Source organism: Orcinus orca, chromosome 12, assembly GCF_937001465.1.
Source record: "Orcinus orca chromosome 12, mOrcOrc1.1, whole genome shotgun sequence".
Lineage (NCBI taxonomy): Eukaryota > Metazoa > Chordata > Mammalia > Artiodactyla > Delphinidae > Orcinus > Orcinus orca.
The window spans coordinates 35,678,112-35,704,202 of record NC_064570.1 but is presented as its reverse complement, the minus strand read 5'-3'; the positions used below and the strand labels follow the sequence as shown (position 1 = coordinate 35,704,202).

The following is a 26,091-nucleotide window of genomic DNA, read 5'->3' as shown; positions in this document are numbered from 1 at the left end:
GCCGGCTCCAGAGCGCAGGCTCAGTAGTTGCCGCGCACGGGTTTAGCTGCTCCACGGCATGTGGGATCTTCCCGGACCAGGGATTGAACCCATGTCCCTCGCATTGGCAGGCGGATTCTTAACCACTGCGCCACCCAGGGAAGTCCCTAAAAGGCCCCATTTTAATAATTTTGGATTGAAATTAGTGATTCGAGGATCACCCAATACTTTCTTTCTTATAATTTACCTTGAAATACGCCTGTGTAGATCTACATGGACATGTGAGTCAGCATCACTACTAGATAAATCTATTCTGGAGTTTTCAGGATCTCCTGACTCTGCCCCACCTGGTTTTCACCATCTTCAGTGTTTTGTACCAGTTGTTTATTACAGATCAAATGATTCATGAGACACTTTTCCATGCTTTTGCAAATAATTTGTATATACAAAATTAGTATATTATATATGTGTGTATTAATTCCTTGATACTTGACAAGTCTTGAAACCAAATGAAAGACTGAATTATTAAAGCAAATTGTACTTTCTGTACTATCCTCTGGAGTGATGGTTATTCATTATGGCCCCTGCTCCGTCTTTCTTCCCTTGTAGTTAGAATGCAGGTATTTTTTTTTTCAAGGGCTCCCTTCTTCCACACTCATTTTGACATTATTTGGCTTTTGCAGAATTTAGTACCCTTGTAGTGATTTTTGTGTAGGTCCCTTTGTGCTCTTTATATATATGTTTCATCCCCAAATATGATTTGACTGCTGTGGAAATTTAGACTCAAGGGGTTTGAATAACTTCACTGAGATTACACAGCAGGTGGGTGAGGCAGCATTTGTGCCCAACTCTGTCCTTCTCCATCCAGAGCTTATGCTCTGGATGCTGCCCAGGGCCATGTGGCAGCTCAGTGGCAGAATGGCGCCCATAGAACACAGGTTACCAGACCTCGTGCTGCTCACATTGTGGGTTGAGTAGATTTCTGTGGGCAGTCCTGGCAGCTTAACATTGATTTATACCACTGTAAATTAATGTGCAGAAATGCATCCTGGATTCCAAAGATCTAAGTTATAAGTGACCTTTTCTAAAAACAACTTGTTTATAACTTGAAGACATCCCATAATCCATGTCTTATGTACTTTATCCATCCGTAACATGGTTAATGTCAGACTGTTAACCAACCAAGGCAATAGGAAACATGCAGTCTGTATACCCCACCTGTGTAAGTCAGTGGTTTGCATTACAGTGATCCACTTTACACCCTAGGATTGCATCTTGTCTAAAAAGAGTAGTTGCCCATAATAGAAATGAATGCAGAGATAACATTTGGACAGAAAATCTCAGCTTGCCCTCTTGGTCAAGTCCAGAGTCTAAGATCCAGCAGAAGGCGTCACCTGGATGTGCCTGGCCAGTTGATCTGCAGCACTGCTGAGGACAACAGGGAGTGCTCCCAGCTCCAGCCCCACGGAGGCAGTCTTTGAACCTTAGGGGAAGAGCCGTCTCTTTGTGGTACAGCTGGGCTAAGAATGCATATACCATGTGGGTGGAGTGGTGTGGTGTGAACTCTTGCCCTTCCTTTAATAAACAGTCTCTAATTGTTTTTTCCTGCTAGCCAAGGACCATTAGAGAAGAAACTTAGTATGTCCCAGATTTGAGGAAAAACCCTATTATTACCAGTTGTTGGATTCAGACATTGTCATATTGCAGAGTTTAATTGAGTTGGTATATGAAAAGCAAATAGACCCGTTTTAAGTGCTTGGTACATGTAAACTCTATACCTTCTTAATATTTGGTTAATATCTTCTCAGTTTTACTATGCCTACTGATTCTAAAGTTAATAATAATAACACTTGTGGTGCTTTATAAAGTGCTTTCATGTGCATTCCCTCACTTCAACCTCACCATGATCCTATGAGTAGATAGAATTGCAGATGATGAATCTGTAGTTTGGAAGGTTAAATAACTTGCCTCCAGTCACTTACCCTTTAAATGGAGGGTCTGGCCCCTGAACCCCAGTCTGCTTTGTCTGTATCTCTGATTATTTTTCTTCATTCCATGTTGTATCAGTTTAAACAGCATTAAACATTAATTTTTACTTTGAGAGGGGGATTAGAACATATTCATAGCATCATAAGTAGGGGAAGTTGTATATGGATTTGGAAGTAAATGTTCTAGTTAACTTTATTGGAAACCATATCTGATTTCAGCTTCTAAGAACCATCCTAGAGGGCTGTTGGCGCTGTTAGGGACACATGCCTGTAGTGGTCCGTAGCCCTATCCAAGGACAGTCTCGTGTGTGACCTTCTGAGCTCCTATTTGCTGTTTATGTGTTTACAGTCATTCTCCCCCCAGATGGGCCATCTGGAGGGAAGGGACTCAGCAATAGTTCAGTGCTCTTTCCTTGTGCCTTGTTAAGTACCGGTTGACATATAACAAGTGTTAAGTTTTTTTGTTTTTTATTGTTTTTTTGTGGTACGCGGGCCTTTCACTGCTGTGGCCTCTCCCGCTGCGGAGCACAGGCTCCAGATGCGCAGGTTCAGCGGCCATGGCTCACGGGCCCAGCCACTCTGCGGCATGTGGGATCCTCCCAGACCGGGGCACGAACCCGTGTCCCCTGCATCGGCAGGCGGACTCTCAACCACTGTGCCACCAGGGAAGCCCGTTAAGTATTTTTTGACCAACTGACAGATTGAGAATATTTAAAACAGCTTCTTTAATGTAGGATATAAATGGTTTGTGAGTCTTAATTTTTGTCACTATAAATTTTTCAGTATTCAGGAATTTTATTAATCTTAAAAAAATTGAGAATATTTTAAAACCATTTCCTGTGAAAAAGCTGTGTGTGCCTTATTTGAAAATATTACTGATTACCAAGTAAACACTTGCCTGAGCTGTAATGTCTTTTAAGGCTTATGTTTCCTATTTTCTTGATTTGAATTCAGATCAAGTGGCTCTTAAGGGAATATTTACATATTGCTTGTCATTCATTACTGGGAAAAACAGCCATGGCCAAGTTTGACCTGCTAATGCTTTCAGGAAATCATTAACTTTTTTTTTTACAGATTAAAAAAAAATGCATATAAACATTTAGCCATTAACAGTTAGACTCATGCTTTTGGCTTCATTTTTAAAGAACAGGCAGAGTTACTTGATTTAATTCCATGGAGAATACTGCTTTTCAAGCTGTAGGTTACCAACCCATTGGGGCGTCATGAAATCAATTTAGTGGATAGGAAACAGCATTGTTTTAATGGAATGGAATAGAATAGATCAATCTGGACTGAGCTAGACTGAATAGAAAATATCAGCATCTGTTGTATGTAGTCAGAATAAATAATATTTCATGAAAATTTTCTTTTAAATATTTATAAGGATGTTTATATTGAATCACAATTAAAAATTTATTTTTATTTTGGGCCATATTGAACAATGACTCATTGATTTAGAGGATTCTTTGGCGCTTAGTATACTGGCAGTGAGGTTATATTTCCTCACTGAAAAACAAATTTCCTTGATCTAACACACATCAACCAATTGCTCAAAGAAAGCTGTACATAAGATACTTGTTATATAAATATACTTTCCCACTGTGCAGTGTAATGGGTCTAACTAATTTTAAGGATAAATGACAAGCATGTCTCTGTTTAACCTGAAATTCCCTTGCTGATCTGGACTGTCCCAGATCCTAGAGCGAGACCCAAGGAAACTGTAATTCAACAAAACCACCAGATGGAACTAAGCTTAGGCAACTTCTGCTTTGGGGCCTCCTGGAGGTTTCTTCTCTGTAGGACTACTTACTGTCTGTGGAGCTGTATAGTTTTCTTTTCTCTTAAATGAGAATAATAATAGTACCTACCTTTTAAGATTGTTGAGAGGATTGACTGAATTAAAATGTATAAAATCTTTGTAATAAGCACTATTGAAAAATAAGCACTAATGAATTTTAATATAAAAGCATGCTGCCTAAGTAAGGAATATAGGAATAAATGAGAAATTGAGAAAAAGCAAGCATAAATATATAGGCATAAATTTGGTGTACATTTCAGGGAGTTTATCCCTTGAAACTTGTCCATGCTCTAGTCATGGCCTTCAGTGAAAGGCCGAAGACATGACTCCAAGACACAGAAAGACCAAAGCATGTGAAAAGTACATGGTTTAAGCCACCTCCCTCCTTTTTTTTTTTTTCCTCCTTCTTAAATGTTGTTGCTGACAGTCAAGAAAGACTTCAGCTGAACTCACTCCTGAGTTTGGATTTAAATTTGACGCGATTGGCTCAAGATACTCTTGTCACATGCATTTGAAACCGTTCACTGTTGCTGGTACAACAACTTTTCAGCAAGAGAAAATTGAGTTCTGAACCAGAAAATGCTTTGTGCTCACAGCTCTGAAAGTTCATCGCTCATGCTTGTAGTCCAGCATGTTGGTGATTTTAGTAGAAATTTTCCTGTCTTCCCCCCGCGCACACACACAAATTCATATCTGAAAATTCCTACAGTCTTCACCCCCTCTAACTCATAAGTCAAATGCTGATTGCATTTCCTCCCTCACATCCTCCCACATTAGTTCCTGAGGTGCACTTCAGATATGTCACTTCTGCATTCCCAGTTCTTCCCTTGAATTTGAGGTTCTGCACAATACGGCTCATTCCTACCTTTCTGTCTTTATCTCCTACTTCGATTTTCTATACATGTCTTACTCTTTGCCCCCTCAGAACTTTGCTTTCATCATACAAAGAACTGCCCTTCTCGATCCTCTTTTTATTTACAGTGATGTCAAACCCATCACTCTGGCACACCCATATTTAATTATGACATTGTCTCCTTGAGGCCTTTCCCGTTTCATTTAATCCTTCACCACCACCCACACACATAACTAGATGTACCCTCCCTTGCCACTTGAGCCAAGGCATTACTAGGCTTCCTTATCCCTTTTCTTGAGGCCCTTAGCATAGTCTATCTTTGGATACACCCAGTAGCACTCTCATCTTCTCTGCCTTATTTGCTTGTGTTATTTATTGTCAGTTCTTTTTCGTTTTTATATTCCTCATAGGGTCTAGCTTCATGCCCTGTGCCTAACAGTCATTCACTCTGAATGATAACCAACATGTACTATGTAACAGAGATTGATTTGTGTACTTGTCTAATCTCATAATTACCCTGTTATCATCCTAATTACAGACAAAGATGCTAAGCTGTATCATAGATGTAATTTGCCCAAGGTCACATAATTATGAAGTAGCAGATCTAGGACTCAACCCTGGTATGCCTGACCTCACAGACCACAATCTTAATTATTATGTCATATTTTTCATTAAACTATGTTGACTTGAATTTCATAGAACCTTATCAGTTACCCATAAATAGGACTCACTGATCTAAATGATATAATAATTAAATGTGTTTAAGTACTAAACTGATATTTTCTGATTTTCAGTGTAGAGGAATTATTAGGAACTTTGGAACAAGTTAAGGAATCTCTGCTTTTTCAAGGAAACTTTGTAAGTCCCTACATACCAGTGAAAAAGTCAGCAATCTCCTGACCTTCCTCTATAGTTTGGGGGTGTATCAAGGATTCCCCTATTATTTCTTCTCTAAGTCAGAGTTGGAGGCCCTAACAGGTGAAAATCTTCCAGCTTGGTCACTTCTGTTGTAAAGACGATTACCTGGTGCTTGTGTCACAGGGCATGTGTTCATGCATTTTTACTTCCCTCTTCCTTCATTTACTATTTTAAATAAAGTTTGCATAACCAAAATGGTTAATGTCCCATTTTTTTTTCTGTACTCATTTTGTGGTATATTATGCCAGTGAACATGCCGCAGGCTTGCCTACTTGTTTTAGCTTTTTGCTTCTCACACGTAAATGAAAACAGTATTGAAAAGGATAGTGGGCCAGGTTAAAGAGACTGGGCAAGGCGTAGGGTGGCCTATGGTTTGCAAATGTGATTCGGCACCAAATAAAACAGACAGATGAGTCAGCACCACAGAGCATGAATCTGAGTGTCCTATGGATGAGAAGGGAAAATGTTAGTTGGATTGGGGGGCCTGGATCTCTTCCCAAAGCAATACGTGATCTAGCATCTGCTGAGGCAGAAGGTGCTGGAGAGCAAGGAGGGCTTTTTTTTTTTTTTTTAAAGAAGATGTTGGGGGTAGGAGTTTTTATTAATTTATTTATTTATTTTGGCTGTGTTGGGTCTTCGTTTCTGTGCGAGGGCTTTCTCTAGTTGTGGCAAGTGGGGGCCACTCTTCATCACGGTACACGGGCCCCTCACTATCTCGGCCTCTCTTGTTGTGTAGCACAGGCTCCAGACGCGCAGGCTCAGCAGTTGTGGCTCACGGGCCCAGCCACTCCGTGGCATGTGGGATCCTCCCAGACCAGGGCTCGAACCCGTGTCCCCCGCATTAGCAGGCAGATTCTCAACCACTGCGCCACCAGGGAAGCCCGAGGGCTTTTCTTAATGGTTCCATTACTAGAACCGTGCAACTGATTTCACTTGGAGAAGAATCAAAGGTGACTTTGAGGTGGATATATCATGTACTGAAATGAGAAATGTAGCTTGGTGGTTTTGAGACAAGATTTCTTTAGGTGTGAACAGAAGGTATGATGTACATATAGAAGAACCAGAAAACAAGGCTATGGAGTACATCACAATTTTAAAATGGTATTTATTAATGTACTTATGGAATACTTGACAAACTAGATGGCCAAAATATGATCCTGTGAACTTAGGAAATGGTTAGAGGCCAGTTATCCGTGCTTAAGATATTCTTTCTATACTTAGAAAAAAAGCAGCCATGAAACCTAATTATATTTCTAAATCACTCTGTGGCATTTAAAATACAGTTTGCACATACATGTTCAAGAACACATCTGTTGTACGAAGCAGAATAGATTCCAAATGGACTGATCCTGCTTTTTAGGTGGCATGATTTGAATCACGTTACTGTCATGGATGATTTGAGCTAGGTCATTAATCTTTCCATTAACTTTTCCTGTGTATGTGAAAATGTTCCTGTTGATTATGACAGCCTTGGTGCTTGTTCTTCACAGTTTAGAGCTTGAAGAGATTTGGGTTTAGAAGTTGTGTAATATATAATTTAAAGCAGATGAATTTCGATATTTCAGATTAATTTTGTTAGCACAGCAGAAAGCTGAATGGTAATTTGGTTATTTCATTTTCAGAAGGTAATTGAAGCAGATGCTGGTGAGGTCATTGGGGACTGAGCCATCTCCATTTCAATGGCTCCATCATTTTTTATAAGTGGGGGATAATTCCTTTTACTTTGCTAAATCAACTGCTTTCACTAGATACTGAGAGAAATTTGATTTTTTTTTAACTGCAACTCTGAGCTTATGTAATCAGGATTTCAGGATATTTTTTCTTTTATAAGAGTAGATGTATTTTAAATGTAAAAATGAGTAATATGTCCACATTATATATATGAAAACATAATTTTTCTTTTATAAGAGTATATGGATTTTTTAAATAAAAGAAATGTTATAAACACATGTATTTATCGTGAAATTTGCACTGTCTTAACAGGTCATTGAAAACTTAAAATTATAAAATTGAGTTATAAACCTAATCTATATAATCTTTACCTTCCTGTTTATTTTATTTTATTTTTTTTCGGTACGCGGGCTTCTCACTGCTGTGGCCTTTCCCGGTGCGGAGCACAGGCTCCGGACGCGCAGGTCCAGCAGCCATGGCTCACAGGCCCAGCCGCTCCGCGGCATGTGGGATCCTCCCGGACCAGGGCATGAACCCGCGTCCCCCGCATCGGCAGGCGGACTCTCAACCACTGCGCCACCAGCGAAGCCCTTTCCTGTTTATTTATTTATTTATTTATTTATTTATTTATTTTTGCGGTACGCGGGCCTCTCACCGTTGTGGCCTCTCCCGTTGCGGAGCACAAGCTCCGTACGCGCAGGCTCAGCGGCCATGGCTCACGGGCCCAGCCACTCCGCGGCACGTGGGATCCTCCCGGACTGGGGCATGAACCCGCGTCCCCTGCATCGGCAGGCAGACTCTCAACCACTGCGCCACCAGGGAAGCCCTCCTGTTTATTTTTAATGCATAGGAAAATCTTTCTCTAATTTTGAATTTGGTTTTTATATTATTATCTGATACAAGTAGATACTTAAGACATCCCCTAGTTCTCTGATCTAATCAAAGGTAAGACTTTATTAGAGTCATTTGATGTTTATCATTGAATTTGAAGTATATTGTGTTAGGGGGAGAACCTTACGCATTGCTTATGTCTCAGACAGACCTTATGTGCCTGCACCTGTTAAGCCCAGAGGACAGAGTGCCAAACACAACAAATGTGGGTCTTGCTCTTATGGAGATTACTTTTCACAAGGACATTAAAGAAACACATAAATGCATATGTCAATAGAAATTGCAGTGTTTGCTCTGAGGGAAAATAACAGGATGTTATGAAAGAATTGCAAGGGAAGTATCCACATTAGACAAGAGTGATGTTCAAGAAAGAACTCTGGAGAAAAATGACATTTAAGCAGATCTTGGGTATGAGCATGAATTTCCCACATGATCTACATATTTAGGAGAAGGACTGGGGAAAAAGGAAGGGAGCGACTATTCTAAGTAGGGGGAAACACTTAGACTTCACATCTTTAAGGTGGGAAAAAGCTTGGCAGGTTCTTGGATCTGCAAGAAGGTCAGTGTGGCTGGAAGAGAGTACATTTAGTGAGGATAGTTCAAGAAGGGTGGAGAGTAATCTGGGGCAGGTCGTTCAGGGCCTTGTTGGTGATGTTTGGGAATAAGGATTAAGCATGGATGGAGATGCCATGACATGAAATGGGAAAACTAGAAAAGTAACAATTTTGAGAGGGAATCTCAAGACTTTAAGTTTGGATGTGTTAAGTTTGAGATGTCTATGAGACCATAGAACCATTGTATGTACAATTAATTGGGTATGTGAATCTGGAGTGAAAACAGAATGGTCTGGGCTGAGATAGAAATTGAAGAGTTGTTGGCCCCAGCCATAGGAATGGATGAGATCATGTAGGGAGAGTGTAAAGTGAAAAGAGAACAGAAGGAATGGGGAACAGAATTGGGTAAACCCAACATATAGTGATCTAGTAGGATGAAATCCAGCAGAAGTGGAATCACAGTAGTCAGGAGAACAGAGCAAGCATTTGAAGAAGGAGAGAATGATCAGAAGTTTTGAAAGCAGAGAGTGGTAAATTGAGATGTGGACTGAAAAGTATCCATTAAGTTTGGCCACTTGGAAGTCATTGATGATTTGAATAAAAGCAGTTTCAGTACCATGATGGGAGAAGCCAGTTTAATGTAAATGGGGAATAAGGGAGTGGAAGCAGAACTTCTAGGCAGTTCTTCTCGGAACTTGTCTGGGAAGCGAAGCCAAAAATTAGGGCCATGGCAGGAGGGAGATGTGGAGGTCAAGGAAGAGTACGTTTTTGAAGATAGAGGAGGAAGAGAAGCTATTTGAGCATGTCTGTCAGGTAATGGATATGATCATTCAGACAGGGCGGTCCCTCACAGAGGCTAACTTAATGACTGACCCTTGTGTAGAGTCATGAGAATATTAGCAGAGCAATAAAGCAGGAGATAAGCCACACCAGGTCGCCTGTACTCTGTCCATCCAGGGTCTATAACGACTTTATTGTCTATATTGATGATACCACCCTCTCCTTTGCTGATCGCTCACTGTGTGCCAGGAGCTTTACAGATTTGACCTCGTTTAAATCTCAGGACAACCCCTGGGCTAGATGATGGTATTTTCCTCATTTTGACGGATGAGGAAACAGGCTCAGAGTGGTTTGGTGACTTCCCAAGTTATACAGCTAACAAGTAATGGAGCCGGGAATTCTTCCTTCTTGTGTCCTACTCCAAAGCCTTCATGAACCGCTACCCCCATAGCACCCTCCAAGTATAATATAAAAATAGAATAAATCTGTTCCATAATAGAAATGTTCAGTTGTAATATCTTCATTGAAAACTTTATAGAAATTTTCCCATAAAAGGTTTTTTAACAGTTACTTAAATAATTTATTAGAATGTGCCCTCTTTGGGGTATATATCCAAAGGTAGTTGGAGAATTCCTAAGTGTTTAAGTTTATAGAACCTTTGGGTATTAATTTAAGAAACAGATGTACCAGCTTGGAATTAGAGTACCTTGGTGGTATTAACTTTTTTTTTTTTTTACCAATATGAATTTAAAAATAAACTAAAAGTGACTGAATTTTAAAATATTAATGTTTTAATACAATTATTCTGTTGTAGGTGAGCATCAATTGTTCATGTCTGTTTTAAATGAAAAATGCTAATCTTTATGCTGTGGGCAGTAACATCTGTATAGGAACTTGATGGACAGTAAGTTTGATGAGAAGGGCTGGTTGGGCCTGTTGAAGTATCCTCTTCTGTGTACAGAAAGCAAGGCACTAGCAAATCTTCCTGCTAGTAAGTAATAATGTGCAGTGGAGAGTCTGTATGACTTGGATAACAGCTGGGAAATTTCTTTTCCTGCATTCAGAAATCTAATGTGTCTCCATGACTTTCTTTTAGTACACAGTTTCTTTTATAGGCGCATCGTATGAGAAACTTCAGCCCCTCTCTTGAGAGTAGGTCTGGCATGTAGAAGCACCAGGTAATATAGTAACTAGGTAATGTCCTGGAGGCTTGAAAGAAGTGCTTGAGAGATCAGAAAAAGACAGCATTTCCTTAAATAAGTGTCAAGTTTATATAAACTTGATATCTCCCTTTCTTCCACTCCTCATCTTACTACAGGCACCACGTCTAAGTTCAGGAACATAAAATCTTTTAGTTGAAAGACAAAGGTCATCTGGGCTACCAAGCCATGGCCGGAAACTCCGCTGCATCTGACAAATAGGCCTTTTCCAGCCTGGATCTGAGTTTTTCCAGCCAGAGGAATGTCCCAGGGACTCCCAAGGCTACTTGTTTCTTCCTTGAAAAGCTCTTGTTAGTAGACAGTTGTTTTTTAATTTTTAGTTAAAATTTATTTCCTTTCAACTTATTCCTCTCATTCCCAGTTACTTAGGATCCACACAAAATAAATAAAATCCTTCTTTCGTATATTCTCATCGCATGTATTTGAAGATAACATCATATTCTCTCTGAACCTTTTCCTTTCCAGGCTGACTATCCTAAGTTTCTAAATCTCTTCACATAAAATAGTTTTCAGATTCTTCACCATCTTGGTATGGTCTTGAATAATGTATTTGTAGGAATATTACTTGTTATCCTTACTTTTGTTAATACAGCATCATATTTCCTTAGTTTGTTGACAATCATACTCACACTGAGGGAAAAGAGTGTTTTTCCTTGTGAATTGTAATTTTAATTTTATCTTGTTTTCCATTCATTATTCAGTTACCAGGAAGTTTGAAGCCTGATTTTCAACATCAAACCTATTTGCTGTCCTTTCCAGCTTGGGCCAAATTACACAGCCTGAACAGCATGCCTTCTACGTCCTTATCCAAATAGTTGATAAAAATGCTGGATTGGAGAGCTTTTATGCAGTCTGGCATATTCATTATTGAACTACTACCATTAGTAGTTAAATAATTATCTTTAAGTCTTTCTACTTGCTGTAAATCAATTTTCTCTAAGTTTGCTTAACCAAATTCTCTAGCTTGGCTATTTCCATCTTACTTTTAAGAAGGTAGCAACAGACATATTCAAGAGCCTTAGTGAAATCTTGATATACCGCCTCTGTGACTTGTCCATCAATATGCCAAATCTAGCAGCCGTATTAAAAAGATAATTATTTTAGTTTGTATTCACTCATTTTAGCATACCAGTGGTGGCTCCAAGCAGCCAATAATTCATCTTTAAGCAATCACAAATGATTTGTCTGACATCTGTCAGTTTGTTTTTTGGGAGTTGGTATCAAGCTGCTTTTAGTGTGTCATTTCTAGAATCTGTGTTGTTTTTCTTTTTAACCAGGATTTAATCTGTGTTGTTTTTCTTTTTAACCAGGATTTTTTTTCTTTTAATCTTTTTCCGTGATTCTTACTGGTAATGGTTCTACCACTCAAGGAGTTGCTTCTTATAGGGCTAGAGACTTCATCCTGGATTTCATTTTCTTCTTAGCCATGGATGCTCTGTGCTTTTTAGTTTTTCACCTAGTCTGTTTGATAGAGCTGCAAAATAGGATTGGACTAGATCCACTTTATCTCTCTTGTAAGTTAACTTCATCCTGGGTGCCATAGGCAGTGGGCCTATTGCTTCTCATCCTCTCAACATCCATAGAATTTCCTTGTTACTTTTTCCTTCGCATTGTTTACAAACGTCTATTCATTCAGATCTTCAGCTGTCCATTGTTGTTCTTAGAGGTTTGTGTCATTTGTGTGTTGCTTTTGTTTGAGTTTCATTACGTGCCTTTCTGCCATCCCGTATTCATGCCCATTGAAAACATGGGCTCATCAGGAAACATTTGTTTCTGGAGATGCTTTCTGCTTTGCCTCTCCAACAGGCTCATCTGTGATGGAGTTGGCACATTGTTTTGAAAGAACGTATGCCTCTTGAGCCATTTCCCTTTTAGACTGTGGCCTTGAAGTCGTACCCATCTGTCCTTTCCCTCAGGAAACATTTGTAAGAATGCACGGTCTGGTGTAATAACAGGATGCTTATAAGGTAGTAACAATGGGATAAATACTGGAACCGGTGTGACTGCCAAGTGCTATGAGTGTGGGGCAAAAGAAGTGACTGTCCAAAGGAGCTTGGGCATCATCGTCAAAGAGGTGACATTGGGCTGTCTTCAGATACCATAAAGAGAGAATGAAGGAGGGAAGACTGGGTAGATGCATGGTCACATGAAAGTGCATATGAGATTGCGTGTGACTGGGACACTGAGAGAGATTTTCTTAGATCATTTGGGTGAGTTGTCTTGCACTACCTACTGTATACTTAGATATCTTCCTTTTGATTTACAGTCACAATCTTCAACTGAAAGGTAAGAGGAAAACATCGTTGAAGATCCAAATCCACAAGATTCCTACCCAGAACTTCCAACTCACTAGAGAATCATTTCAGTTTTTTTCCATTGTGGATCAATCCCTTGACCATGTGTCTGGACAAGTTCCTCTTGACTGATGGTTTTGATAATTGTTAGGAGGTTCTCTGCCACTTTGTCCTAACTAACACAACCTGGTCAAATTTTGGTTGCTTTCAAACCCCCCTCCCTTACAGGGAGCCCCCAGTACTTTACTCTTTCTCTTTTAACTATTATAGCAATCAATAAAACAAGCACTGAATTACTTTATTACTTGCTAGGTAAGAAATCACACACGAATTCATTGTTAATGCTAATGAAGGATTGAAGTTTGAATTCTGGAGAGGAAGAATGAGTCCATAAGCCCACAAACAATTAGTTTTAACAAGTCCCATTTGTCATTGGTCAGTAAAGAGGCTTCATTTATGGCCCATGAAGGTCTAGGGTACCAAAGATGCTCAGAAGTTGAGTTTCTAATTTTTTTAATATTAATTTTAAAAATTTTATTGAAGCATAGTTCATTTACAATGTAATGTTAGTTTCTGCTGTACAGCAAAGTGACTCAGTTATACATGTATATATATATTCTTTTCATATCCTTCTCCATTATGGTTTATCACAAGCTATTGAATATATCCTGTGCTATACAGTAGGATCTTGTTGTTTATCCATCCTGTATATACTGGTTTGCATCTGCTAATCTCAAACTCCCAATCTTTCCCTCTCCCACCCCCCTCCCCCTTGGCAACCACAAGTCTGTTCTCTATGTCTGTGAGTCTGTTCCTGTTTCATAGATATGTTTATTTGTATCATATTTTAGATTCCACATATAAGTGATATCATATGGTATTTGTCATTGTCTTTCCGACTTAGAAATTGAGTTTTTAAAATCAGCTTTGGCTGATGGGCTACTCAGAATTCATAACTAGGTATAATGAAACACAGCACCAAGTTTACCTCCTAGGGAAGTGCTGCTATGAGTGGGAAGTTCTTTGGCAGGACTCATGAAGGACAGCTAGGATCTCAGAAGCTTCTGTTGTTTTCCACAGCCAGGTTGGTCCAGATCTCACACCAGTGTGATGTCATCATCCTGTGTCCCCAGTGTGGCATGGTCTCTGAGCCTGCTCTCTCCCCTGCCACATGTTCTGCCCACCAAAATTCTGTTACTAGTTTCAGTTTCTCTCTGGAGCCACTGAATAACTTTCTTTCTTGCATCTTATCTAAATTATTTTCCAACTTCTAGACATTGTGTTTAATGAAACTAATTTTTTCAAGATAAAATTTTGCTCCAATCTATGTGACCATGGAGTAAAACTGTTGGTCCTAGAAATTTAGTGACTTATTAATTCGAGGTCATAAATTTTAAGTGATTCTCATAGTTTGACCTCATTGTGGAGAAAATGATAAATTAAGGAAGAAGCAGAAACCAGGAAAGACAAATGTGCTCATAGTGAAGATCACGCACAGACACATAAACTATTTAGTTGTCTAGGCAGACAACTAAAACGCTTAGAAGAAGTAAGTGGGGCAGGCCTTTGGTGTCAGTCTGGGTGGAGGCAGGATGCTTTGGGGCCTTTAGCATCCTCCCTCATGCCACTTCCGTCAGTACTCCTCCATGCCACCCCAGAGAAACGTGTAGTCCTAATAAAAGATGCAGCTTTAACACAAGTCCCCAAGTCTTCCTTAAGCTTTCTAAAACTCATTTCTGCCCCTCGCTTCTTCCTGTAGAGAAATTATAGAGCAGTCACTAGCATGAGCAGGGCCTCTTTCCCTCTGTTTCTTCCTTCCTTTTTGTTGGTTCTACAAAATTGTTTCCTCTGAGAAATAATAATGGCCCTTTAAAAAAAAAAACTGTCATGTTAAGCTGTGAAGTTTTCATTGTTTTTTAAAAATCATAATGCATGCAAAAATATTTGGTAGGCAGATTATCGAGAAACGATAAAGAATCTTTAAAAATAAGGTGTACTTTGATACACAGTGGGAGAGTATTCAAAGGAACTTGTGGGTGGCTTATTTTTGTTTTTAATAAACAAACCTGTTTGGCTTTAACCGTGGAAAGCGAGCTGTCATGAAACACTTATCTGAAATCACTAGATACAACTAAAGTGACTTAAAAATAGTGATATAAATAATACTTATTAAATACATGTGGACATAAAATAGTCCTCTGCAGCTGTAAGAAAATTTTAAGACATTTCAGAAAAACATAATGAAGATTTTTTATTTTCTGAATAATGAATCTCCATATGGTTTATATTTATTTACTTAGTTTTTTATTTTTATAGACATTTAGGGCTAAAAAATACCTTAAAAGCCACTTAAGCTAACTTCTTGGTAGAGATGACTTACTGAGCCTTGAGAGGTTGTTATTTAACCAGGGTCAGCTAGTGTCTAGTTAGGGAATTTTCATTCATTCATTCACTCATTCCACAAATGTATATTTTGGTTCTGTTGTATAGCCTGGATACTGTGCAAAGCACTGAGCCTTCAGTGATAACTAAAACAGACACTGTCCCTTATCTCATGAAATTTACATTCTAATGGGGGAGCCAGCTATTAAACAGCTAATTGAAATAATTACTCAATTACACTATTGCTAAGTGCTGCAAAGAGAAAGTATTGATAGATGGCAGCAGAGAGTCTATAGCTGGGAGACCTAACCAAGTCTGAGGATCAGGGAAGGCCTTCTTGAGGAAGTAATGTTTGACCTGATCTCTGAGGGGTGATAGGGATGAGGTAGCTAAAGGGTGATGGGATGCATTCTCGGTAGAGGGAGAGCTTGTATAAAGGTAGAAGGAAGGTAAAATCAGTAGGAAGTAGCAACGGTGGAGTGTGGAGATCGAAATGGAGCAGAATCCAGGGTCCAGGTTTCTATGTAAATAGCTTAATGAATAGTGGTATGTACTCCAGTAAGTACATAATGGTAAGTTTCACCTCAGGGAAACCAGGATTTGGGGAGGCAACTTTCAGGCTCAGTTTTGGTCATCTTGAGTTTGGTGTGCTGTGAAGAGTGCATAGAAAAGTGGAGTAGGTGATTGGATCCACAGGGAGGAAGCTCGGAGCATAATCCTGAACTGCAGGTATAAAGTTGAGAGTCAGGAGTTTGGGAATAAAAATGGAAGCATGGGCAGTGAGTCTTCTGAGAAGACAGTGTGGGAAGACAAGTCCCAAACCTGCTCCGTCCCTCATCTTCCCCATCACAGTAAGCACGGCTTCCCATTAGCTTAAGCCAAAAATCTAGGAGTCAGTTTCAACCTTCTTTCCCTCACTTTCCACACCTAATCCATTAGCAAGCCCTGTGGACTTTACCTCCAGAACATAACCTAAATCCGTCCACTTCATCTCCTAATTCCCATCACCTCTCTTCTGGATAGCTGCCATAGCCTTTAACTGAACTCCTCACTTCCATCCTTGCCCTTTACAACCCATTCTTCATGTAGGAGCCAGAGAAAAACTTTTTTTTTTTTTTTTTTGCGGTACGCGAGCCTGTCACTGTTGTGGCCTCTCCTGTTGCTGAACACAGGCTCCGGACGCTCAGGCTCAGCGGCCATGGCTCACGGGCCCAGCTGCTCCGCGGCATGTGGGATCCTCCCGGACCGGGGCACGAACCCGTGTCCCCTGCATTGGCAGGCGGACTCTCAACCACTGCGCCACCAGGAAAGCCCCCGAGAAAAACTTTTAAAACACAAATCAGATCATCTCATTCTCTGCACTGAATCTTCCAGTGGCTTTTCATAGCCCTTGAAATAAACTCTAAACTCCTTATTCTGGTAGAAGGCCTGTGTGTCCCAGCCTCTGCCAGTCTCTCCGATCTCATCAGTGTTCACCTGGGCACCACCTCCTTGTCGCCGGCGGCCTTCCTCCTGAACACAAGCACAAAGGGGTTTGAGATGGAGAGACCCCTCCACACCAAGAGGCGGTGGTGTCAAGAAGGCCAGAAAACGTCTGATCAGTAGTGTTGATTGCAGCTGAAGGGTCAGATGAGACCAGAATTAGAAATCGTCTCCTGGGGCCTCACAGCCCCTAGCCTCTGCTGGCTCCATCACTGCTGCACCCTGCGTGGAGCATTTCCTGACGCCAGCTGCTCTGTGACTGCAGTGTCGCTGGGATGAGTGTGTAATTCACCTGTGCCACCAAGCTTGGTATCCTAACTGGTCAAGGGCACTGCACACTGAAGCATTATTCTTGTTAGAACGAGAAATAGGGACTAGAGGAACAGAAGAGTAATTGAGAAAATACGGTTTTTACTAATTGCAGAGGCTCACCCTTTTTTAAATTATTTTTGTTTAAATTAATTTTTATTGGAGTATAGTTGATTTACAATGTTGTGTTAGTTTCTGCTGTACAGAAAAGTGAATCAGTTATACATATACATATATCCACTCTTTTTTTAGATTCTGTTCCCGTGTAGGTCATTACAGAGTACTGAGCAGAGTTCCCTGTTCACCATTTTTTCATGATTTGAAACAGCAGTAAGTGGTAACAATAAGAAATTCAAACAGTATAAAAGAGTGTAGCACACATGACTTTTAAAGTCCTCTGACCTTCTTTTTTCCCCCTCTCGTCTGCAATTTCTGTTCCTCAAAGGTAACCTGGGTGATAGAATCACGCCTATCCTTTCAGAAATATTCATGCATATATAATCATGTTTTCTCTTACTTGCTGTAGCTTCCTTTTTGAAAACTTAATGCTGTATGTAATATAGACATCTTTCCATGATGGCTCCATTTTTTTGCTATTACATTGTTGCATTGAATGGCATTTTATACATATCTTTGGGTTTTTGTGCAAATATTTCTGTAGAATAAACTCCTAGCAGTCATCAAAGCCTATGTACAGTTAAAATTTCAATAATTACTCCAAATTGCCCTCCAAAAATTTTGTCCCAGTTTGCACTCCCACAAGCAGTGTTTTTTTTAATTTTATTTATTTATTTTTTAACATCTTTATTGGAGTATAATTGCTTTACAATGGTGTGTTAGTCTCTGCTTTGTAACAAAGTGAATCAGTTTTACATATACATATGTCCCCGTATCTCTTCCCTTTTGCACCTCCCTCCCATCCCTCTAGGTGTCACAAAGCACCGAGCTGATCTCCCTGTGCTATGCGGCTACAAGCAGTGTTTTTCATAGGATGTTACCATTCTGCTGTAAAACACATGCTTTTAAAAGTTGCTACTTGGGGATGTCTTGGTCTGTTAAGTTTCTCCCTCCCCCTTCCTTCCTTCTCTTTTCCTGTCTTTTTTGTCTTTCCTCATTTTATGTCTTTCTTATTTTTCTTTCTTCTTTCTCTCCTTCCTTTCTTTTTCCCTTCCTCCTTTACCATCCATCCAGTCACCAGTATTTTCTACGAGGCTGTTCCACACTGGACAGTGTGCTGTGACAGCGCTAAGCAGCTAGTGTCACCCTGAGGAGAGGATAGAAGATTCCATGCCTGCCTGCCCAGGCCCAGATGAGATTCTGCAGGCACTGAACTGTGTTTGTTTGAGAGCAATGAGCATAGTAGGAGCATACGCGTATCTTGTGTGAAGAGAGATGGAAAAGACTGGAGGTATTTAGTCAGAAGAAGAAAAAAAACTTGGTGTGAGGCGTGGGTGTGCTCTCTGTCTCACATTTTGAAAGGCCTGCCACAAGGAGCAGAAATCTCAGTTCCCTGGTGCAAGCGGGAAGTCAAACCAATGGATAGAAACTTCAGAGGTGGAATATGGCATTCAGTCTCACGCAGAACTTTATAAATGCCGTTGATTTACTTGTAAGTCATCATTGTTTAGTGTTCCTTTTCATGCAAGTGGGAAAAAAAATCTCCAAGAGTAGACAGGACACTAAGTGGGTTCATACACTATATCTCTCAGCTGTTTCCTCTCCATTCGTGGACCCCCCCAGGGAGCTGCCAGGGGTGGCTCCGAACCCTCATTATGTGGTGACAAGCAGACTGCCTCAGCTCCAGCTTCACACCTTCCTGGGTGGGAAAGGGCTCATCTAGTTGTCCAGCTTAGAGTCTCCCTAAGTGAAAACTCCCATTTGGAAAAAAACAAAAATAAAAATAAGAAAACTCTGGTTTGGGAAAGGCAACCTGGGAAGGCGCGCACGGTGGCCAGCGGTGTGCTGTACTCGGCCGGGGGGCAGGTTCTGCTGCTCTGGTGGCGGATCAGTTCCCTGGGCAGCCCCAGTTCTGCTCAGAGCCGCTTACTCTCATCCACTGTTTTGACAGCTTGGAGGAGGAGGCTTCTGGGAGCCGGACTTCTCTAGTAGCCATCTTCTGATGGCATAGATTTGGGGATCGAGGGATTCCTTTGGGAGTTGAGGAGTTACAAGTCCATTTTGTTTGACAAATCAGGGTTTTTTTTCCTGGCAATACAATTCCATTAAAAAATTTAGCAGGCTTTCATTCTGTTTTCATTGGCCAAACACCATGGCTGGAAACCAGAACCATAGCCTTGGCGGAGCCACGGTCTTTGGATGAAGATAGAATTTGGCTTGAGAATTTTGGTCTCTCAGCTGTGGGCTGGTACTCAGCCCATCTCCTTAGCCTTGAGAGTAGCACTACCCTCTGGGTCTGTGCTTCAGGGCAGTGAAAACCAGTGACCTGAGCTGGGGAGGCACTATTGATTTCCTTCTTAGGAGCCCTGGGCTGTATTTCTGCTGCATTTGTGCAATGGGGCCATCATCACGTGTGTCTGGCAGAGGGAATAACTGGAGGTAAGGGGTCTGAGGAAGATCAGCTTCTCACAAATCCTCATCTCAGAATAGTGAAGTCCCTCCCTGGCGGTCTAGTGGTTAACGCTTTGCCTTCCAATGCAGGGGGTGCGGGTTCCACCCTGGTCAGGGAGCTAAGATCCCACACGCCTCATGGCCAAAAAAATCAAAACATAAAACAGAAGCAATATTGTAACAAATTCAATAAAGACTTAAAAAAAAAAAAGAATAGTGAAGTCCCCTACTTTCCTTGTACTGACTTTAGTTTGGGGCAGATAATTTGGCTTTCCCACCTCTGCAAGACTCTAGGTCACCACACCTTAGCCGCAAACAAAGGTTTTCTCTTCGTGAAATTGTATTTTCATCTGGCTCTACTTTCAGCAGATCAGTTACAGCCCAAACTGGTCTCTTTTTGGAAGACCTTACTGAAGGCTAAATAAGTAGACAGTTTACTCTAGAATCCTAAAAATTCTCTTAAGTCCCCTAATAATGCAGTCCTGATAGACACATGATCTAGTTTTAGCATACAGCATCCATTTTATTGTCACATGACAAAAATGGCGAACTTCCCAACTGCTGTCCAACCCCAGCTCAGACAGTCCACATTTTGGGGTCACTCACATGTAAATTTACACAATAGTCTGAACTCTCTTTTTGAGGGGTGAGTGGTGTCAAGTAACAGAAAACAGATCAAACCAGCTTAGGGGGAAAGGAGTTGGGGGATTTACTGGCACCCATAAGTTAAAAAGTCCTGAGATAGATTTTAGTTTGACATAAAGAATACCTTGATTTGGGGCCCAAATAATGTTGTCATGACTCAGTTTCTGTGTATATAAGCTCTTCCATTCTTTTGTCTTCCTTCCCAGGATTTACTTGATAAACACTGACAACACAGGATCTCCCCTGTGCAACAGTAGGCAAAGTGAGTGTGTTACCTGTAGTTCACGTGAGACCTGAGGTTCACTCTGATTGGACCAGCTTCGATCATTTGCTGGTTCTGGGCAGCTGTGCAGGAGGAGCCTCAGTGCTTTGATTGGCCTGGGTTAAATACAGTTGACCCTTGACCAACACAGGAGTTATGGGTGCTGACCTTCCATATAGTCAAAAACCCACATATAATTTATAGTTGGCTCTCCATATCTGCAGTTCTGATGTGTCCATGGCTCTGCATCCACAGATTCAACCAACCTCAGATCATGTAGTACTGTAGTGTTACCTCTTGAAAACAATCCCCATGTAAGTGGACCTGTGCAGTTCAAACTTAATATTGTTCAAGGACCAACTGTGTTTTTCATCCCTAGAGCTGGGGTGGAACCCTACCCAGATACGGTATTAAAAGTGGGGGAAGGGTATATTTATTGAAAATTGGTCCTTGATGGCAAAACAAGGAGGAACAGATTGTAGGGAGGTCAACAAAAGTCTACTACAATTATCTATAGTGTATCAGATACTGAACTAGGCACTGGAGTGAGTTTTAAAAAGAAGAATGATGTATGTTGCGTCTTGGTGAATTTCTAGGCACTGGAGTGTTTGGAAAGGGTCTGTAAATATAATTGTTAATCCCATCACTGGATAGATAATTCAGTGAGATGACTTTTAAGGAGCTTTCCTACCTGAAATTTTATGATTTGTGCTTCTTGGAAAACAAGATGGAAAAGATAAATTTTTTATTAGCTTAGGTAATTATTTTATCATTTTAAATTATTATTATTTTACCATTTTAGAATCTTTAATATTGTGACAGCTTTATGTAGAATTCTGAAAACTCAATTTAATGCTTTAACATCACAAGTCCCCTAAAACAATATCTGAATATAGAGGAATTAATATATATTGATGAAGAACTCCTTATTTTTTTTGTGTATAATAGATTTACTAAGGATATAATAGTTGATAAATGCTGAATTTTAGTTTTTGCCCGTGTTGCTGTGAAATTGTAATGTGTAATACATGGGTTAAATATTGAGCCTTGCTTTTTACTGATTGGGGCTTCTTTGTGCTAATCCATATAAACAGCAATGAAACTTTCCTTTGTTTGACTTTCATTTGAACTGCAACTAGTATACTCCCTGCAGAGCATCTCAGTGATAGTTAAAAACATATTTATTTTCCCTCATCTTATGAAATATTGTTATCATTATATTTTGGTTTTGTTCAGAAGCTTCTTCAATCTCAGCCAGAATAAAGTCCAGCTGAGTTTTTTATGGCCTAACACAGGAACATGGAAATCCACAGGAAATTTGGATGACTATTATTCCAATATTATAAAGGTGTAAAAGAGTTCCATGTGTAAGGAAATTAAAAGGAATTTCTCAGATCAGAACAATGAAAACTACATAAACAAATGCAAATCTATATGAAATTACCTTGCCTTTTATCAACTACTATTAAAAAATCAAAAAGAAAATGTAATAAAATCAAAGTGAAAGTTTCTTGGTAAAGACTGCTCTTGTAGAAGGTGGTTTGATTACTCAGTTAATGGCATATAATGAATTTTGTTTCCGTGTGCCAAGTGACATATTAAGTATGAAGAAGAGTTAATGATGGAAAAGTCCATTTCTCTTTATCTGGGGAAATGGGCAGGTGTTTGAGTGGTGAGGGAGTTGTTAGGTTTCAGGGTAGTTGTCCCCCTCAGAGCACCTTATATTCTTTAAATTAGTACATTGGTTTTGGCAGAGTTTGATTTCTGTCATTGTAAGGGTATCAAGCAACTTCACTGTGGTATTAGTCCCTTTTAGTCTATGTGACATGCTGGGATTCAAGGATTTTAACGATTTGTGGAATTTGACATAGATAACTTATAATTAGCCTGCTTTATCATTGCAGCACTGAAGTTTGTTTATTTCTTATCTGTTCATTCATTCATTCATGCCCCATCTTATTCCATAGAGATTTGAGGCACCTTATAAAAACTACATTTATGTAACCCATATATATAAGCAGACTTGTTGTGGTCCAGTCCCAGCATTAAGTCATATTCAAAGAAATAAGTATGACAGTGAAAATAATTGAAAATAATTCAAATACTTACTTCACCTCTCAGAAAACATCCAAAAGGGGAGTAAATGCATTATATGTAATAGAACTTTAAAAAAATCCTCTTTGCCCATGTCTCTGAACTTTTACATGGCTGTCAGCTATCTCCCCAAACTTTCTCTGTCTTGAAACCTACACAAAGGGTCTCCTCAAATCCAGTCAGTCCTTACCTTTCTCCTTCTTTCCACCTTCATTTTTAGGTATTTTTCTTCTTTTTTTTAAAAAAATTAATTAATTAATCTATTTGTTTTTATTTATTTATTTTTGGCTGCATTGGGTCTTCGTTGCTGCATGCGGGCTTTCTCTAGCTGCAGCGAGCGGGGGCCACTCTTCGTTGCAGTGCGTGGGCCTCTCATTGTGGTGATTTCTCTTGCTGCGGAGCACAGGCTCTAGGCGCACGGGCTTCAGTAGTTGTGGCACGCAGGCTCAGCAGTTGTGGCTCGCGGGCTCTAGAGCACAGGCTCAGTAGTTGTGGCGCATGGGTCTAGTTGCTCTGCGGCATGTGGGGTCCTCCTGGACCAGGGCTCGAACCCGTGTCCCCTGCGTTGGCAGGCAGATTCCTAACTACTGCGCCACCAGGGAAGTCCCGATATCTTTTCTTCTATTTCCTCTCTCATTGTATATTTTTCTCCACTTCTCTCCTCCTGCTAATTTATTTCTCACATTTGTGTCAATAAGCCCAGAACTAGGGAAAGGGGAAAAAGCTGAGAATCAAACCCAGAGTTTCCCTTAGGAGGTAGCACAAGGAATGAGGTTGCAATTATCCACATATTCATATATTTTCTCTGTGTTACCCTTATAAAAAAAAATTGTAAAATACTAATTAAAAACTGAAAGTCCAGGCTAGGGAACATATAAATTGAGATGAAAAATAGAACACTAAATGGCCTGTTATTAGTTGTATAGTTGACTCAGAATTACAGTTGACCATAGAACAACATGGGTTTTAACTGCTCAGTCCCTCAGTCCACTTATATGCAGATTTTTTTTTTTTTTCCAATAAATACAGTCAGCTTTCAGAATCTGCAGATTCTGCATCCCTGGATTCACCCAACTGTGGATCAAAAGCTTAATATAGGATCCGGGGTTGGTTGAAGCCATGGATGCAGAACTAGCCGATATGGAGGGCTGACTATGGGACTTGAACATCCATGAATTTTGGTATCTGGCTGCAGGTCCTAAACCAATCCCCCATGTATACCGAGGGATGACTACTTCATGGTTAGTGATATAAAGGGACTCCTTTCCATAGTTCTCCCTAATCATGAGTGGAGCACACCAGTTCCCCAGGTGACAAAGCCCTTCCTAGCCTTTAATTCTGAAATTACATAGGATTCACATCCTAGATAAAAGGAACACTAAAAATTTAGTGGTAGTGTCTTTAACATCCATAAGAGCAATTTACTGCAGTTACTATGAGTGAAAAGAGAGGATATGAAGCCAAAACGTGACTTAAAGACATTCTGCAGTAGGCCAACACAGTACAGTCCAAGACTGCAGGTTCCTGATGATCTGAATTGACCTAAGAATAAAACTTTATGTTGTCTGTAGCAAAAAATGCAAACAGTGACCTTAGGAACCAAAGCAGTGATGTAAACGAGTGGATGCTACGTGGTAGCTGTCAGCCTTGGGCGTGGAGGTGCTGCTCGGATGGAAGAGACTGGTGACTGCACGGCACATGCCCTCTCAGAGGAGGGAGGCTGCTCTCGCTCTGCTCCATCCTGTTTTGCCATGTGGGGCTCTAGTCCAGTGCTATGTGTCTTCTAATTCTTCAAGGTCAGCCTGAAATCTGGATTTTAATGTAAAATGTCCCCATTTTAAATGCTCACCATTAGGTCATTTGGATTTTTAGAAAGTGCTTGTGGGCCAAGCAGGACTTGCCAGCAGGTGTTCAATCATTCAACTATCATCAGAGGAAGGGGGAGCCTGCATGTTTTTCACACAAGTCTTTATCAGTCTCACCTCCATCTTCTCTGCTGTGCTCAAGGTTGGTTCTTTGGCAAAGTCTAGCATCTGGTATTCTTGGATTCTCCAATACCAGCTGGGTGTCCAACCATTCAATTCAATTCTCTCACTAACAGCTCTGAGTAAATGTCAGACTACACAGGTTTAAGGGCTCAGTTTCTCAAGACTGCCCTCACCCCAGATGCTCCTTGTAAGTTCCACATCCCGAGTCAACCCATACATACAGCCAACTTGGCTATGAATTTGGTTCCCATGATCCCCTACTCATTCACTGGAATGACTCACAGGACTCAGGAAAACACTTTATTTACATTTATGAGTTTATTATAAAGGATATAACTCAGGAACAGCCCAATGGAAGAGAAGCATAGGGCAAAGTATGTGGGTGGGGAGAACAGAGCTTCCATGTGCTCTCTGGGTGTGCCACCCTCCTAGAACATTGATTTGTTCACCAACCCTGGAAGTTCTCTGAACTCTGTCATTTAAGGGCTTTCACGGAGGTTTCACGGGGTAGGCACGATTGATTGAATCATTGGCCATTGGTGATTGAAGTGAATCTCTAGCCCCTCCCCTCTGTCCCCTCTCTCAAGGTCTAGGGGTGGGGCTGAAAGTTCCAAGCTTCTAATCAAGCCTTGGTGTTTCTGGTGACCAACCCCTATCTTGAAGCTATCTAGGCCCCCTCACTCCCTACCCCTCCTCCCCACACATACCAGAGTCATCTCATTAGTATACAGAGACATTCTCATCACTCAGGAGACACCAAATGTTCTGGGAACTCTGTGCCAGAAACCAAAGGAAGAAAAAGATCAAATATTATTTTTTATTAAACCACAGGTGTTTATTTTGGTTGGTTACAAGCAAACTAGTATACTTGAGAGACAACCACGGATGAGGTTTTTTGAAGACCCTGACCAAGACTGCTGTGGTTGGAAGATCATCACCCTAGAGATGGGCCCTCAGATACATGAAAGCAAGGCCAGACTTTTTCTTCCAAAATCTATGTTTGTTTCACCCTTATACACAAATGAATTACTCCAGAGTTCAACACTAATTTCAGTAGGGAAAGATTTCAAAGTAGGTATTACTAGTGTCCCATTCCCTGAATTTTATTTTTGAGCAATGTCACTTCCCAAGGACATGACCAGTATATATTAATTGGAAGAAATACATCTACATACTGGATGTAAGCCAACTAAATTATGGGCATCTGCCAAAATAATTCAAAAAATGTCATGCCTGATATAAGGTTATTCTTTCTGAAAGTACCTATAATGGGAGGAGTTATGATCCTGTGTCTAGTTTATGACATTGAAATAACATTATCATAAAAGGATATGTGTGTGTCTAACTTGTTTAAAAGCAGTTAAGGGCTTCCCTGGTGGCGCAGTGGTTGAGAGTCCACCTGCCGATGCAGGGGA

The 26,091-nt window shown here is 40.4% G+C and overlaps 1 protein-coding gene across 5 annotated transcripts in view; it reads left to right on the top strand.

Annotated features, from left to right (window-relative positions):
- The window catches only part of NCOA7 (nuclear receptor coactivator 7), a 155,082-nt gene that overhangs the window by 39,481 nt on the left and 89,510 nt on the right, over window positions 1–26,091 (top strand). The window contains exon 1 of one of the 5 annotated variants that reach the window (XM_033407784.2): window positions 24,291–24,484. The exons of 3 other annotated variants lie outside the window; for them this stretch is intronic. In XM_033407784.2, the coding sequence (XP_033263675.1) occupies window positions 24,387–24,484 (98 nt within the window). In that variant the 5' untranslated portion in view covers window positions 24,291–24,386. Of the gene's footprint in view, window positions 1–24,290; window positions 24,485–26,091 lie in introns of those variants that run through there. One more of the 5 variants, XM_033407785.2, reaches the window with a different exon arrangement.